The sequence below is a fragment of the Silene latifolia genome, chromosome 9 (assembly GCF_048544455.1).
Source record: "Silene latifolia isolate original U9 population chromosome 9, ASM4854445v1, whole genome shotgun sequence".
NCBI classification, from domain to species: Eukaryota; Viridiplantae; Streptophyta; class Magnoliopsida; order Caryophyllales; family Caryophyllaceae; genus Silene; species Silene latifolia.
Genome location: NC_133534.1, coordinates 18,331,312 through 18,344,493, shown reverse-complemented (window position 1 = coordinate 18,344,493; position 13,182 = coordinate 18,331,312). Strand labels below are relative to the sequence as shown.

At 37.1% G+C, this 13,182-nt stretch overlaps 3 protein-coding genes across 3 annotated transcripts; 1 reads left to right on the top strand and 2 right to left on the bottom strand.

Annotated features, from left to right (window-relative positions):
- Positions 1-1,298: 1,298 nt before the first annotated feature.
- LOC141599302 (anaerobic nitrite reductase Glb1-1-like) lies at positions 1,299-2,810 on the top strand. The gene is made up of 6 exons (XM_074419286.1): positions 1,299-1,533; positions 1,617-1,775; positions 1,865-1,994; positions 2,088-2,211; positions 2,292-2,408; positions 2,489-2,810. The coding sequence occupies exons 1-6, from the start codon at positions 1,497-1,499 to the stop codon at positions 2,624-2,626; spliced, it is 705 nt and encodes a 234-aa protein (XP_074275387.1). The 5' UTR covers positions 1,299-1,496; the 3' UTR covers positions 2,627-2,810.
- A 185-nt stretch (positions 2,811-2,995) lies between these two features.
- On the bottom strand, positions 2,996-5,366 carry LOC141599303 (cold-regulated 413 plasma membrane protein 2-like). Its single transcript, XM_074419287.1, has 4 exons — positions 4,981-5,366; positions 3,765-3,872; positions 3,585-3,655; positions 2,996-3,429 (listed from the first exon to the last, which is right to left on the bottom strand). Exons 1-4 carry the CDS (start codon positions 5,166-5,168, stop codon positions 3,176-3,178), a joined length of 621 nt encoding a protein of 206 aa, XP_074275388.1. The 5' UTR covers positions 5,169-5,366; the 3' UTR covers positions 2,996-3,175.
- Positions 5,367-11,789: 6,423 nt separating this feature from the next.
- Positions 11,790-12,659, bottom strand: LOC141600668 (uncharacterized). Its single transcript, XM_074420911.1, has 2 exons — positions 12,339-12,659; positions 11,790-12,272 (listed from the first exon to the last, which is right to left on the bottom strand). Exons 1-2 carry the CDS (start codon positions 12,657-12,659, stop codon positions 11,790-11,792), a joined length of 804 nt encoding a protein of 267 aa, XP_074277012.1.
- Between the last annotated feature and the right edge of the window lie 523 nt (positions 12,660-13,182).

Below are 13,182 nucleotides of genomic sequence, written 5' to 3'. Positions count from 1 at the left end.
CAAGATGAGTTGGTTTGTGACTTGTGAGTTCTGAGGAGAAGGCCGCAAAGGCGCAAATAATGACACGATATAAAAACACGATACGAAATTAACGGGTTTGGATTGGGCCTTGATGACTCATTTGTGTGGATGGGTCGACAAGAACATGACACGAGATTTAATTGGGTCGGGTTTAGGTTGAACTCTCTAAACACGAACCCAGCACGAATGACCTATTTACTAAATTAATCTTAATTTTTCTTGATTTTTCATCGCATAAATATACTTATACTTTCCAAATATAGAAAAAATACGAAAACACGACACGAAATTAACGGGTTAGGATTGAGGTTTGGTGACCCATTAATGTAACTGGGTCGACACGAAATTTAATTGGGTCGGGTTTGGGTTGAAGGGTTCATGACCCGTTTACATGTGACACGAACACGAACCCGACACGACCCGATCTGTTTGCCAGGTCGAAACTTGTGAGTAGGTCTTAAGATTGGGGCCGAGCAAAATCATATATTTGATACGTTTTTAAAAATCGTATCATGTATGCGATTTTTAAAAACACAAATTACGAATTTGTTGATAAGATTGACCCGGTTTAAGTGTATATTCGGTTTTTCGTATACTCGGATATGGATTTTGGTTGTTCGGTGTTCAATTTCTTGTATTTTCGCAAGGATGAAGTCTGGTTAAAACTCGGGTGAAACTCTCAAGGATCTCAAATTCAAGCCCACCAAGAGCAATCTTATGGGAGTAAAATGGCCTGGGCTATGTCTTCTACAATTCGAACCTGTCAGTCTGTCACCCCCCAAAAACTAAAAAGAGTGGTTAACCAGACTTAACCTTAACCTTGTGTACGTGGTTTGTACTTTGCAGGCTATCACATATGCTTTGAGGTTTACCCAGTGAACACCAAAAGGAACAACGATGGGTTTCCTCTTCATCCAAAAAAATTACTCCGTATATGAGAGTTTAGATTGAGTCTTCAAAATATTATTATTGAGATTTTCACGAGTCTGGATATTTGTTTAGGGATAAAATGAAAAAAATATGGGAGTCTGAATTGAGTCTTAAAAATATTAGGGAGTACTAAATTTAAGACTCAATTTAAAAATCTAGGATAAAGATAGGCTAGGCTCCTCTCCTGAAGCAGGTAGATGTTTATCTGTTGGTGTGTTACATCCAGTTTCCACATACACTGGCTTTGGTCAGTACTCAAAGCTTAAGAGTCAATGCTAAATACTAACCATATTAGTTAAGGCCTTCTTCCCTTGAGGTCATTGCTTGCAAGTTGCAACATTCAGCCCACAGTATTCAGTAATAAGGTATAATAAAGTATAAGGTAGGCTGCCCCTGCCCTTCATTCAAAGGTTACTCATACTTTACTAATCAAATTTGAACACTAACTATCCTAACTTCCCAACTTAACTACTCACTATATAATAACATAACTATGCATTTACACTTTTAAATATTTTCTGCTTAATCAAACTATCTGATCTGCTATGAATTTTATCAGCTCCACAACTCCTGCATCCAAGGGTATTCCCTTTGCTTTAATTTCTTTATCAACTTCCTTTGTGTCGTGTTGTGTCGTCTTGTGACTTTTCGTGTGTTTTGTGCAGCAACCTGCCTTGCCAATACAGTGACTGCATCTTCTAATATTGTTTCCCTGAAAAGTTCACATTTACTACGCTCAAATAATGTCGCCGACTTTTCATGGCTCAAAAGGGAAGGATCTAGCATTCAGAGACTCTTCTGCCAAGCCCCCAGATCTATTACAAGTAATGATACCACTAGGTCCACTACCGTGACAGAAACCGAGATTTTATACTAGTTTTTACGCATTAATCGGTTTCTGGTGATTAATTAGGTGTCAGCAAGGGAAGTAATGCTGGATTCACAGTAAAATCATTTACAGAAGAGCAGGAAGCTCTGGTTGTAAAATCCTGGAATGCAATGAAAAAGAATTCTTCTCAACTCGCCCTTAAATTCTTCTTAAGGTTTAATGGCTAAATTCACTAAAATTACGAATTATATTTAGTTTTTGAATGATTTGAGATTGATAAATTGACTGCAGTGGTTTTTATTTTCAGGGTTTTCGAGATTGCACCTGCAGCAAAGAAACTGTTTTCTTTTCTAAGGGACGCGGATGATGATGCCGTCCCTTTGGAAACTAATCCGAAGCTTAAAGCTCATGCCTTGACTGTTTTTGTTATGGTGATTCCCGAGTTATTTTGAAATTTGTTGATCAATATTGCAACAAAGTTTTATATATTGACATTATCATCTTAATTCAGACATGTGAATCAGCTGTTAATCTGAGGAAATCGGGTAAGGTGACAGTAAAAGACTCCAACTTGAAGGATTTGGGAGAGTTGCACCTCAAATATGGAGTAGTTGATGAGCATTTCGAGGTAATTAACTCCGTCAGATTATCGAGTGTCATTAACAATTGCATTAGTAGATTAACAAAACAAATGAGTTTTTTTGGAAGGTTGTGAGGTTCGCGTTACTGGAGACTATAAGAGATGCAGTGCCGGAAATGTGGTCGGATGAAATGAAGGAAGCTTGGAAAGAAGCTTATGATCAGTTGACTGCAGCTATTAAGGAACAAATGAAGCCTCCAGCTTAACCTCCTCAGTAATCTGATACTGTAGTAAAGTACGGCGATCAATTGACTGCAACATTCTACTGATCTTTTTCGATATATGATAAAACTTGTAATAAACAGGCTACCAGTAATATTATCAGTATTAGGTATTGTGTAATTATTACTTACATCAGTCTTGAGAAGTTTAAGATCGAGTTTTGGGTCATTTTCGGATTGTTCACTATGGTCTCAGTTCAGTTTTTCAGGCCTGCATGCAAGTTACTAGTACTTAATAAACCCATAATTGTGTTCAGTTGTTTAATTACATGAGATTTGAAATACTAGTAGCTAAAAAAAATCAATGCCGGATTCACATCAGTGAAGGTTCTTGTTCTTAATAGGCAAATGATCGACAGTAAACCAATACACGCTTAATTTCACATTCTCGGTCCACAAAAACAAGGTCATGCAGAACATATGTTGTCAATTCATAAACAAATAAATCCAACGAATATTGACAAGAATGCCAAGATGAAAGCTGCCACAGAAGAGAAGCCACGACATATATAGGACCCAAATAATGGTTTGGGTCTAGAACCAGTATACTATGAGATACCAGACGGGATAAACCAGTAAAAGAACAATGCCGAATGAGTTTGATATGCCATTTGCCCTTGTGAATGAATTCCTGAATCCACCGGAAGCTCGAATGTGCTCTTGCAACAAGTAACACCCGATCACTAAACACACTGCTGCCCCAACCACGTTATCTCGAAGAGTGTCGGCAATCCAATCAGGAGCCACCACTATTATCAGAATTATCGCACCTGGCAATTCTAGCCAATCTGCATTACAAACATGCAACTCTCAGGCATACTCAAAGAGTCAAAGTGATTTGGTCCATCTACTTGAAAATACATCTAACATAAGCACTCGCAAAGTCGCAATCTCAATTACTATAGCCTAAGATGACTAGGAATGTGGACGGGAAGATGCATACCAGGGAATTGACGTGGGAAGAAAAGGCGCAGTACAACAGCTATGAAAGCAACCCACATTCCAAACTGTCCCCTGAATTTCAAAGCAACCAGTACGGGATTACAGAAATTACTCATGTAGAATGTAGCTAGCTTCTGATTACTAGGAAAGTAGGAATTCTAAGGTGCACCAAAACCCGTACCTGAAGAAGGCAAACAACACCAATGGAAGACTAAAGAAGATGTAAGGCACTAACAATCCTGTCAGAATATTTGTCTTCCAATTTGTGCGATCCAATATCAGCAAATAACTGCAACATGCATGAGACATGGACAATGCTCAATAATTGAACACTTAATTAATCTACAGCAAGAGAAATGACTAGCTAATAATATTGGCAGAGTGCAGAACTTGTTCTCTTGTACTCCATCTTAAGTTAACAAAGTTTAGTAATCATTTGATCACGGAAATTATCAAATTCTAGAGGACAGCCGGACAGAGGGCAGTCCGCTTTTAATACTAACAAGCTAGCTGCCTAGCTGCAACTGCGCATAATTTTCAGATCATATACTTGTTGGATGATGAAATCATGAGAAGGCACAGAACCAAAAACAAAAGATTTCCATGATTTTATGAAGCAATAGCAATTTCGTGAAGGCGGTCAACTAACCATCTTTTGGCTACATCCAAATAGCCACTACACATCATTCATGTGCTAATCTGATGATGAATTCATGATTCAAACAACGGTACAGAACAAAAGGCACAAGATGCTTAAGTAAATTACTAAAGCACAAATTCTCATTTGTGATAGTCACAAGCTTGTGACCTCTCACACCGATTAAAGTAACGGCAAGTGGGAGAGAGAGTTGTGAGAGGTCACAAGCGAGATTTGCTGTAACTAAAGAGTGTAGAATCAAAGAAAACACAAAGATGTTATATAAATCTCTCCCTTGTCAAGCATGATCCAAGGTCAAACCCAGATATGTTAACACCACCACCTTGGCAGTTGGCAATGAAAAGTAATCAAATTGTCAACCAGTAGCAGAACTAAGGGGAATTCACAAGGGCAATTCCCCCCGCTTGATAATATAAATTTCGAAAGTTTTAGTTAAAATTTCCGAACTTTTCTAGAGTTTACATTATGCCCTAACTAAAAATCCTGGTTCTGCCACTAACTAAGCAATGAAAATTTAGTTAAAACCCCGAATTTCGACAACTAACTACAAATCCTGGTTCCGACCCTGACCCTGATCACACCAGAATAGCTGATAAAAAGAATAAACATTCAACCGGATACAAGAAACAAAATAGATCAACAAATTAAGGAAAACCCAGATGAGTTGCTAACAAAATAAATAAACCCAGATGAATGAAATGAAAAGCAGAAGAAAAGAGAGTTGAGAAAGAAAGCAGACATGGCAGCAAGAGAGGCAAGCCATTGAAAGAAAGCAGTGCCAAAACCCAAACCACCAAGTTTGATTGCATCAGAGGTAAACTTGCTGAAAGCATCTTTTAGTTCATTCAAATCATGGTTGATTATCTGCTGATTTACAGAAGGAAAATCATCTGTTTTCATCCTTAGATATTCCTCCTGGTTCCTCATTTTTCTGAAATCCTTCGATGAATGAATGAATGATGATCAACTCTTTGATAACTTTTTCAGTTTAATATTTTTTGGGGGTGCTTTGATTGTTAAATTGACTTGTTATTTCAATTGGGTGTGTCTGTGTGCTGTGACTGATCTGTTTTTGCATTGTTGTCTCATCCTGCTGACATTCACTGCTTATTCATCGGCTATTCGGCTCCACATTGGGAGTTAAGTACCGAATATACCTGGTAAAGGGGTCAATCGGGATTGGGTTTGGATCGGATTAATTTCGGGTTTAGGTTTACAAAATCTGGTCGAGTTGGGTTAGGACATTTTGGAATCGGGTTGTTTTTCAAGTTCTTTGGGGATAACGGTCAGTTTGCTACATTCGGGTCGGGTCAATTTGGATTTCGGGTCAGATTCCGGTTCTCAATTCGGATGCAGGTCAAGTCATTTGGATCGGGTCAATTTTGTCAGGTCTACTCTTGATGGTAAATTATATCCTACTCCCATAAGTAGGGAGTAGGATACTTTCATCATTTAGTTATTGAAAAACTATAAAATTAAAACTTAAAACCTTTAAAATTTAAATTTGATACATTTGAAAAATATAAAAATTAGTACCACAATTTATAATTTTCGTTCCTCTATAAATAGAGATCACTTTTGATATATTTTGGTGTTTATTTTGATTATACTCACATATTCACATCACATAATTGACATATTCATAACAATGAGATATTCACATCACGTAATTAACATGCTCATCAGATATTCATATTACATAATTAGTATATTCACATAGATTAAAAATTATATTCACAAAGTAAAACTCACATACTCACACAACTAATATAGATATTCAAACAATATAACAGACATGTTCACAAATTACTTGTTCATATGAACAACAAACATTTTATTGAGATTCACAGATATTCATTTAACAAAATATACATATTCACACAATTTAACATGTGAATAAGCAATTAGTAGATTATACAACCAGTTGTATACGGTTGTATGGTGTAGAATCCGAGCTGTGTACTAAAGTTTTCGAGTTTTATTAAAATGAATATGAGCTATGCTTTAAAGTTTTTGAACTCAAACTCAAACATAAAAAAAATAAACTCTTACAAAACTCAATAAAATTGCACATAAGCTCGGATTAATGTATAGGGTTGTACAATCCTTATTATACAACTGGTTGTATAGTAATATTTGTCGTGAATAAGTCACTTAAATTTTGTGAATATATATTTAAATATTATAAACGAGTTTCAAAATATAGCAAATATGATCTTTTTTTATTGAGTAAAAAATGTTATGAACACTAGTTTTAAACCCGTGCAAAAAATGCACGGGTCACAATAATAGGCGTTTTTTATTAAATACAGGAGCATATAAATGAGTAGTGATAAAGATAATAGTTTTTGTGCCTAAAGTAAAGGTAAACAAATGACCAAGTCGGAGGAAAGAGCTATATGTAATTTTTATTATAATTAATGGTAAAAAAAAATGCAAATAATAAAAGCCTATAAGAAAAGTAGAGTAACTATCTTGTAAAATAATCGCATAATATGGACGGACTATCCTATGCATAAAAGTGTGTAGGTTTAAAATAAAAATGACCAACTCACTCACCTTTTTAACACAAATTAGTACTATTTTCACCGCATTAGTTTATTTACCTTTTACACCCGTGCAAAATTGCACGGGATTGCTACTTAAAACGTTATAATATATATTTAACTAATAAAATAGGTTATTTATATAAAAATTTCACAATTATTCAATTTAAAATTTTATATAATACCTTATTATATATTTAAGTTTGTAAGTTAATAATTCAAATATTAGGTTATTAAAATAAAAATATTATTTTATATTTTTGTTAAATAATTGACACATCTAAAAGAAAAACTAAAAATAAATGTAGTAGTTTAGAAGCCCAATCCCAACATTAATCTACAAAATGCTAATAACCTTCATTCTCTCACCTCAATCGTCTAACAATAAACCCTAAATGGAAACCACCTCCTCTCAACTCTCACTTACAACATTTTACCTTTTTCATTCATCTTCCTCATGAAATACATAAAAACCTTTTTCAAAAAATTCAACATCTTGCATGTTTCTAATTTCTGAAGAAAATACATATTTCTAATTTTTTATTTTTCATCCGTAGAGATTGTGTTCATACACATGTAATCACAAAATGAAGTCAAATTTTAATAGTTTAGATAGGTAATTATCAAAAAAATATTTTTATTTTGTTGTTCTCTCTTCTATTTTTACGTATTCAATAATCTTTTAAATTTTCTATTCAGCAATGTAGCTAACTTTTATTTAATTTCAATGTTAGTGTTGCACCAAATATATTTTTTAAAGCTTTTGAATCTTTTAATTGTATGTTCATAGTTCATACTGATTAGAGCATCCGCAAAGGTGAGACTCCCCTTATTTTCTCTTTCCTTTTCTTATTCGTCCACCTCATTTTCCACTAACTTTTCCATTTACCCTCCCCTATTTCATAACTACATCTATGCAACAATGGGGTTCCCCAACAAATATTTATATTTAATAATGGCCCACTTTTTTCTAATTAAACTAAGTGCAAACTGCTACTTTTTTCTAATTAATTTACTGCAATCAGCCATGTGCAAGAATCAAGTACATATTGGCCCACTTTTTTCATTTGGGAAGCTCCTCCAAAAATAGAGGAACCCCAAATGTTGGGGAGCTTAGTGCAATAAGGAGGAGCCTCATAGGAGGAAAGAGAGTGTATATGGGGAGGTCCGTTTCCACCTTTGCGGATGCTCTTATACTCCTAATATTTTGAGCATTTTTTTTCGTGACCAATTATTTTTTTTCAATTTTTTTAAGATTAAATAAAATAAGAAAATGTTGAAATAATTTTTTTGGTGAGGTTTTTGATTTATTCAATATAGTAAATGATTTTTGTAAATTTAATTTTCACAGAACATTCTTTTAATTTGTATCGATTTGTGGTATTCTATGTTACTAAAATGTGTTTTGTAAAACCCTTTTTAGAAATTTAATACATTTTTTTTGGTTTTTTAATGTCTTCTCTACTGTTTTTTATTTTTTTTATTTTTTGGTATTTAGATTATACCGTTATACTTTAATCGTTTTTATGTTTATAGTAAATGTTTAGAGAGAATGCATCTTTAATAATTTCATGTAATGTTTTTTGCGTAGTTGTTTGTTGGTAGGTGTATATATATTGTATAGTGTTTTAAATTGTAGATAGTTATTGCTAAATGAATTGCAATTCTCTAAAATAAAATCCCCTTAAATTTAGAAGACCATGATCAAATGAAAAAAAAAAAGTTTTCAATTCCTAAAAATAAGGAGCCAATGAGAGTTCTTTAAAGAACTTGGCTTTTATACTAGTTAGATTAGTGATTTTTTGTTTTTTAAAATTGGTAGTTAGATTAAAAATAAAGTCATTTTAAAAATCGGAATTACTTTTTCACATACGGAATTTACTTTTTCACATACACTTTTTCATTAATTTTCCATATCATACCTTTTTTCCAAAACGGCTAAACCTAAACAAATTGACTCTTTTTTTTTTTTTGGTGCTTAAGAGGGGCCAAGCCCCAGTACAATAAGAGAAATTAAACACGAACTAAACGTGGAAATGCTACGCCTAGAGCATCCTCACGAAGGATAGTACAAAGACCATCGAGAGGTTCTTCTAAGTAGGTAACGGTTGTGCTTGCGTTGATCCCTTCGTTAGCGAGCCAATCAGCTGCTCTATTCGCTTCGCGGAACACATGATGGAATTTAACTAACCACCCATTAAGCTTAATTAGATCGCGACATCGTTGAACGAGTGGCCGAAGGCTGCTACTTAGTAATTGTTTATGTTGGACAAAATCCACGCAGGATGAATTATCCATATGGACAATGAGCTTCCTTATACCCAGTGTTCGAGCTCTTTCAAGTCCAACCACGAGGGCACGCATCTCAGCCCGCATCGAATTGCATACACCACAGGAGAGGAGAAAAGCGTGTACAAAATTACCCGTCTCATCGCGAATTATTCCACCACAGCCAGCAGGACCAGGGTTTCCCTTCGAGGCCCCGTTCGTATTTAGAAGACACCAGCCGTGAGGTGGTGTTTCCCACCGGATAAAGCGTTCCTCGTGGGTCGTGCCGGGTATAGGTATGAAAATGTCGAAAGGGTCAAAAGCCTTACGCGAAATATCAATTTGTTCAATTATGTGAGGCGAGAGGGATTGCGTTACTTGCGTTTTTCGAAATCCAACTTGTGAATGGCATTGCATAAAAAATGTCAGTAGTAGCACATTCCTCCAGTAAACTCCAAAGCTCTTTAGAGTATGGACAATTCCGTAAAAGATGATCCGTCGATTCATCCTCCTCGAGGCACCTAGGACAAATGGGATCGTCATGAATACCCCTTCGCACCCGATTATAATTAGTCATTAGGCGGCGATGTGCTGCGAGCCAAATGAACATTCGGATTCTTTGTTGGACTGGAAGCTTCCAAATAACATGCCATGCTACTGGTTCGGTTTCAGGTTCCATTTCTGCCGTTTTAATTAGAGTTAAGGCTGATTTGATGGAAAATTTACCGCTAGAAGAAGCGTTCCAGTATAGAGAATCGTCTAAGTCTGGTTCGGGTGATAGATAATAGGCAGCTATTTTTAGGAGGTCTTCTCGCGCAAGGTAATTGGAAAACTCCTCCCACTTCCACCCTGTTTCCTCGTTCCACATATCAGCGACCGTAGCCCCGAGAATAGAACATTCAGATTCTTTGTTGGACTGGAAGCTTCCAAATAACATGCCATGCTACTGGTTCGGTTTCAGGTTCCATTTCTGCCGTTTTAATTAGAGTTAAGGCTGATTTGATGGAAAATTTACCGCTAGAAGAAGCATTCCAGTATAGAGAATCGTCTAAGTCTGGTTCGGGTGATAGATAATAGGTAGCTATTTTTAGGAGGTCTTCTCGCGCAAGGTAATTCGAAAACTCCTCTCACTTCCACCCTGTTTCCTCGTTCCACATATCAGCGACCGTAGCCCCGAGAATAGTTTCCGGGATAGGCAAAATAACTCTGTCAGAAAGACAACCCGGGTCGACCCATGAATGACCCCAGAACAACGTTTTTCGTCCGTTACCCACTGCCATAGTACTGCCTTTATTGATTATTTTTGCCTGTGAAGAAATATCGGCCCACACATTTGACATGTTCGGTTTTGGTTGGAACATGTCGACATCACAGCGTCCTTGGCAATATTTCGCTCTCAAAACTCGAGCCTATAAAGTTTGTGGTTCCGATAAGACTCGCCAACCTAGCTTGGTAAGAAAAGCTGCATTAGATTGACGGGAAGAACGTATGCCTAGACCCCCCATAGATTTTGGTTTTTGTACCGTATCCCATGAAATCAAATGAATTTTTCTTTGATTCTCATTACCACCCCATAAGAATCTCCGTGTTTTTCTGTCAATGGAGTCGCACACCGACCTAGGAATTTTCGCCGTTTGCATACTGTAATTCGCTAGAGTGGTGAGAGTTGATTGAACCAAAGTATTCCGACCTGCAAGCGATAAATATTTGGTTTGCCATCCAGCTAACCGTCTATTGAGCTTCTCCTCTAGATGGGCAAAGGTTGCCTTCGTAACTCGTCCGTTAATTGTAGGCATTCCCAGGTAGGTTCCCAAATCGTTTGTCATTTCGAAACCGAGGATGCTATTTACCTCCTCTATATCCGTGGTAGCTGTGTTCGAAGAGAAGAAAATGCGAGACTTTGCTATACTGACTTTTTCTCCTGATGCTGCGCAGTAATTGTCAAGAACATATTTGATAACATGAGCCTGATCCGCTCGAGCCTCCGCAAGGAGGACCATATCATCTGCGAAAAAAAGGTTGGAAATACGAGGGCCGTTTTTGAAAATAGGTATGGGTTTCCAATCGTCCCCTTGCACTCGAATATCAATAGCTTGTTGAAGCTTTTCTAAACACATGACAAATAGGTATGAAGAAAGGGGATCACCTTGGCGAACTCCTCGAGTTGGTTTAAAGGGCGCGGTTGGTTCACCGTTCCATAGTATTTGCATAGACGGAGAGGTCACACACTCCATGATTGTGTCAACCATAAGGCCAGGGAAGCACATATCTTTTAAAGTATTGTATATAAAGCTCCATTTCAGACGATCGTACGCCTTCTCCAAATCTATTTTAATAGCCATATATCCTATTTTACCTTTCTTCTTTCGCATGGTATGAATTGCCTCTTGAAAAATCACTATATTATCAGTGATTTGACGATCGGGGACGAACCCGCTTTGGGTCTCGGAAATAAGTCGTGGGAGGACTTTCTTAATTCGGTTCGCAATAGTCTTACTTATAATTTTGTAAGCGACATTGCATAGACTAATTGGACGGAATTGCGAGATATGCTCCGGTGCATTAACCTTTGGAATCAAGACGATATGTGTACTGTTTAATCCGTCTGGAAAACCCTTGCCTTCCAAAGCCTTCATAAACATATTATAGACATCATGTTTAACAGTAGACCAATGCTTTTGGTAGAAAAGAGCCTGAAATCCGTCGGAGCCGGGGGCTTTAAGAGAGCCCATATTTAAATAACATTATCAATTTCCGCTGGCGAATAGCTCCTCGAAAGTTTATCCCATTGTTCATTGGAGAATTCCTGAAATAGGTCATAAGGAATATCTGCATCCTCCCTCTCTGGGGTATCGTCTGTATATAATCGCTTAAAGAATTCGATTACCATCTCCTTAATGTCGTTGCTATCCTCCACCCACTGGCCATCATCGTTCTTCAACATATTGATACGATTACGCCACCGTCGTACTAAGGTACTAACCTGAAAATAGGAGGTGTTGCGATCTCCGTCGCGAATAAAATCAACTCTAGATTTCTGGTACCATAGTAGTTCTTCTTGTTCCAAGATATCGTCTAGTTCTTTTCTCAAACGTGACTCGAGTTTAATGAGATGGTTCTGTCTATGAGCCGAAAGTTCACGCTGGCAACCTTCAATACGAGCCAACAATTCTCTTTTTTTTCGAAAAATATTGCCAAATACATCTTCATTCCACCGCTATAATTTGGACGATAAGTCTGATAATTGTGAGACTAAAGTATCTCCCGTCTTCCAGTTGGAAACTATAAACTCAGAGAAATTTTCATGGGTCATCCAAGCAGCTTGGAAACGAAAAGGACGTTGGACGGAGCTTAGTGGCGCAAAACCATTTGGAGAAATAAGTAAAGGGCAATGATAAGATTGGAATGCAGGGAGATGACGAACACTAGCCTCACTAAATTGAGTGCTCCATTCACTATTACATAAGGCTCTATCGAGGCGGGCACTCTGACGAGTTGCAGCAGAGCTTCCTCGGGCCCAAGTATAAGCCGGACCAGAAAATTCCAATTCAATAAGTTGACAGCTTTCTATCAAATTGTTAAAGAAGGCGCATCGACGAGCCATATTTTGATCTCCTCCGTGTCTTTCATTCAAAGAACGTGTCTCGTTGTAGTCACCAGCTAACATCCAAGGATGACCATTAGAGCGAGCATATTATTCAAGTTCAGTCCATAATTCCATCCGGTTAGAGGGGTTCGGGCTTGCATAAACAGCCGAGAAAAACCATGGTAAATCTCCATTGCGTGAAACTTCAACTGTAATATATTGTGAATGTTCCTTCACAGGTGTAACAGTGACAAACTCAGATCGCCAATAGAGCCATATACCTCCACTAAACCCATTGGCATCAACACGAGAATGGCAGGTGTAGCCAATAATTTTTTGAATTTTCAGAGCATGTTCGCCATTCATGTGAGTCTCGATGAGTGAAATAATTGACGGCTTGTAAACCTTAACTACTTCTTTCAGTGCATTAATTTTATTCTTATTTCCCGTCCCTTGTATATTCCATACCATACAGGTAATGGGGGACGAATTTGGTGACAAAGCAGGTATTCGATCCGACATATGGAAAGGTGCATAAAGT

Excerpts from the sequence above, each read along its gene's own strand:
- LOC141599303 (XM_074419287.1), bottom strand. The coding sequence starts at position 5,168 with ATGAGGAACCAGGAGGAATATCTAAGGATGAAAACAGATGATTTTCCT. Across the intron at positions 3,656-3,764 it reads GTGTTGTTTGCCTTCTTCAG|GGGACAGTTTGGAATGTGGG; the intron begins GTACGGGTTTTG and ends TTTGAAATTCAG. Across the intron at positions 3,430-3,584 it reads CTTCCCACGTCAATTCCCTG|ATTGGCTAGAATTGCCAGGT; the intron begins GTATGCATCTTC and ends TTTGTAATGCAG.
- LOC141599302 (XM_074419286.1), top strand. The coding sequence starts at position 1,497 with ATGAATTTTATCAGCTCCACAACTCCTGCATCCAAGG. Across the intron at positions 1,776-1,864 it reads AGCCCCCAGATCTATTACAA|GTGTCAGCAAGGGAAGTAAT; the intron begins GTAATGATACCA and ends GTGATTAATTAG. Across the intron at positions 2,212-2,291 it reads CCTTGACTGTTTTTGTTATG|ACATGTGAATCAGCTGTTAA; the intron begins GTGATTCCCGAG and ends ATCTTAATTCAG.
- LOC141600668 (XM_074420911.1), bottom strand. The coding sequence starts at position 12,659 with ATGGCTCGTCGATGCGCCTTCTTTAACAATTTGATAGAAAGCTGTCAA. Across the intron at positions 12,273-12,338 it reads AAAATTTCTCTGAGTTTATA|CGGTGGAATGAAGATGTATT; the intron begins GTTTCCAACTGG and ends TCCAAATTATAG.